At 35.7% G+C, this 1,341-nt stretch overlaps 1 protein-coding gene across 1 annotated transcript in view; it reads right to left on the bottom strand.

Annotated features, from left to right (window-relative positions):
- The window catches only part of LOC119591181 (DNA damage-binding protein 2-like), a gene marked incomplete at its 5' end in the record, with an annotated part of 5,842 nt that overhangs the window by 2,838 nt on the left and 1,663 nt on the right, over positions 1-1,341 (bottom strand). The window contains 2 exon segments of the mRNA XM_037939892.1: positions 86-241; positions 636-784. Coding sequence (XP_037795820.1) covers positions 86-241; positions 636-784 — 305 coding nt within the window.

The following is a 1,341-nucleotide window of genomic DNA, read 5'->3' as shown; positions in this document are numbered from 1 at the left end:
CACACACATCATGAACAATGAACATCATCTACATGAAATTTATAAACTGAATATGAATATCACACATCATACCTAAGAAACTTACCGTGGGCAAAACTCAATATGTGTCACTTTCTGCTGATGAAGTCTGTTTGTCCAAAGCTTCTCACCATCTTGGGTCAGCAAATTCACATATCCTTTATTATCACCAACAATTATCACCTTGCCAGGTACAGATACATCTAGTGAGGTATACCAGTGGCTGAAATAATGAGTATAACAATACTGTTATTACAGAGATACAAGGGACAATATATTCTTACAAATCACTGAGCAGTTTAATTAATCAAATCTAAGTATGGAAATAGTACAAAGAGGCTTTTGAGAGCCTCAGATATCAATGAAAAAGATGGTATACTGGTGCTTCAGCTGTATGACAATAAAGGCTGTGCCATTTACATATTCATAGAGCATATGACTGATGAAAAGGAAGAAAAGAGAGAAATAAATATGGAACAGAAGAAAAGGAAATCACAAAAGATGACAAAAAGAGAGTAGATAATCAAAATCTGAGAAAAATATAGAAGCTAGAATAGGAAAACAAAGAGAGCATGGAGAAAGAGTGAAGGTAGGTTGAAAGTAACCACAGGACTTACTCGCAATCACCAGTTGACAGAAAAACTTTGTGACAGCTTCCCCTTGTGACATCCTGGCACTCCATGTTGCCATTGATAGAGGCTGTGTATGCCAAATTAGGATTATCTGTATTGAACTTTAAGGCCTGGATAGAGCCGTTCGCACCAGTCTGTTCCAGAAAATGGTATGATGAAATATTGTAACAGTTCAGTTTTCATATGAGATTATGAAAGTCATGGTATGCTTGTTGAATTTTATGTATTTTTGTTGTTTTATGTACATTCTACACTTTGGTCTCCATGTTCAGATATCATCTGATTTTAATTCATTAAATATTACTATGACACCGCAAGCTCGGGCTCCACTACTCTTCTATGAATCTGGAACCAGACTCAAGTTAGGAATTCCCATCCTTTTGCTTGAGACTATGCACACTACCATAGAAACTAGGAGAGCTAAACTTAGAATGTTCTTTGCCTATCCCTTAACAATTTTTTCACAGGTAGACCTAATGATGATTTACTGTTCATAACAATTTTACAAATGTGCTGACAACTATTATGCAGTTATATAATTCAAAGCATTCTAAAGCCAGTCCAAAAATAACTTGGGTGTGAAATTGTCATGTGCCCAAAAAGGGAGGTTGGGTGGCACTTCACTATCAAATTACTGTACTTGCTTTCTATGCACAGATTCTCTTCATTTAATGCATCATCATATCATTGA

This window comes from Penaeus monodon, chromosome 28 (assembly GCF_015228065.2).
Source record: "Penaeus monodon isolate SGIC_2016 chromosome 28, NSTDA_Pmon_1, whole genome shotgun sequence".
Taxonomy (NCBI): Eukaryota; Metazoa; Arthropoda; class Malacostraca; order Decapoda; family Penaeidae; genus Penaeus; species Penaeus monodon.
Note: the sequence above shows the minus strand (reverse complement) of the source record. Positions and strands in the feature narration are given on the sequence as shown.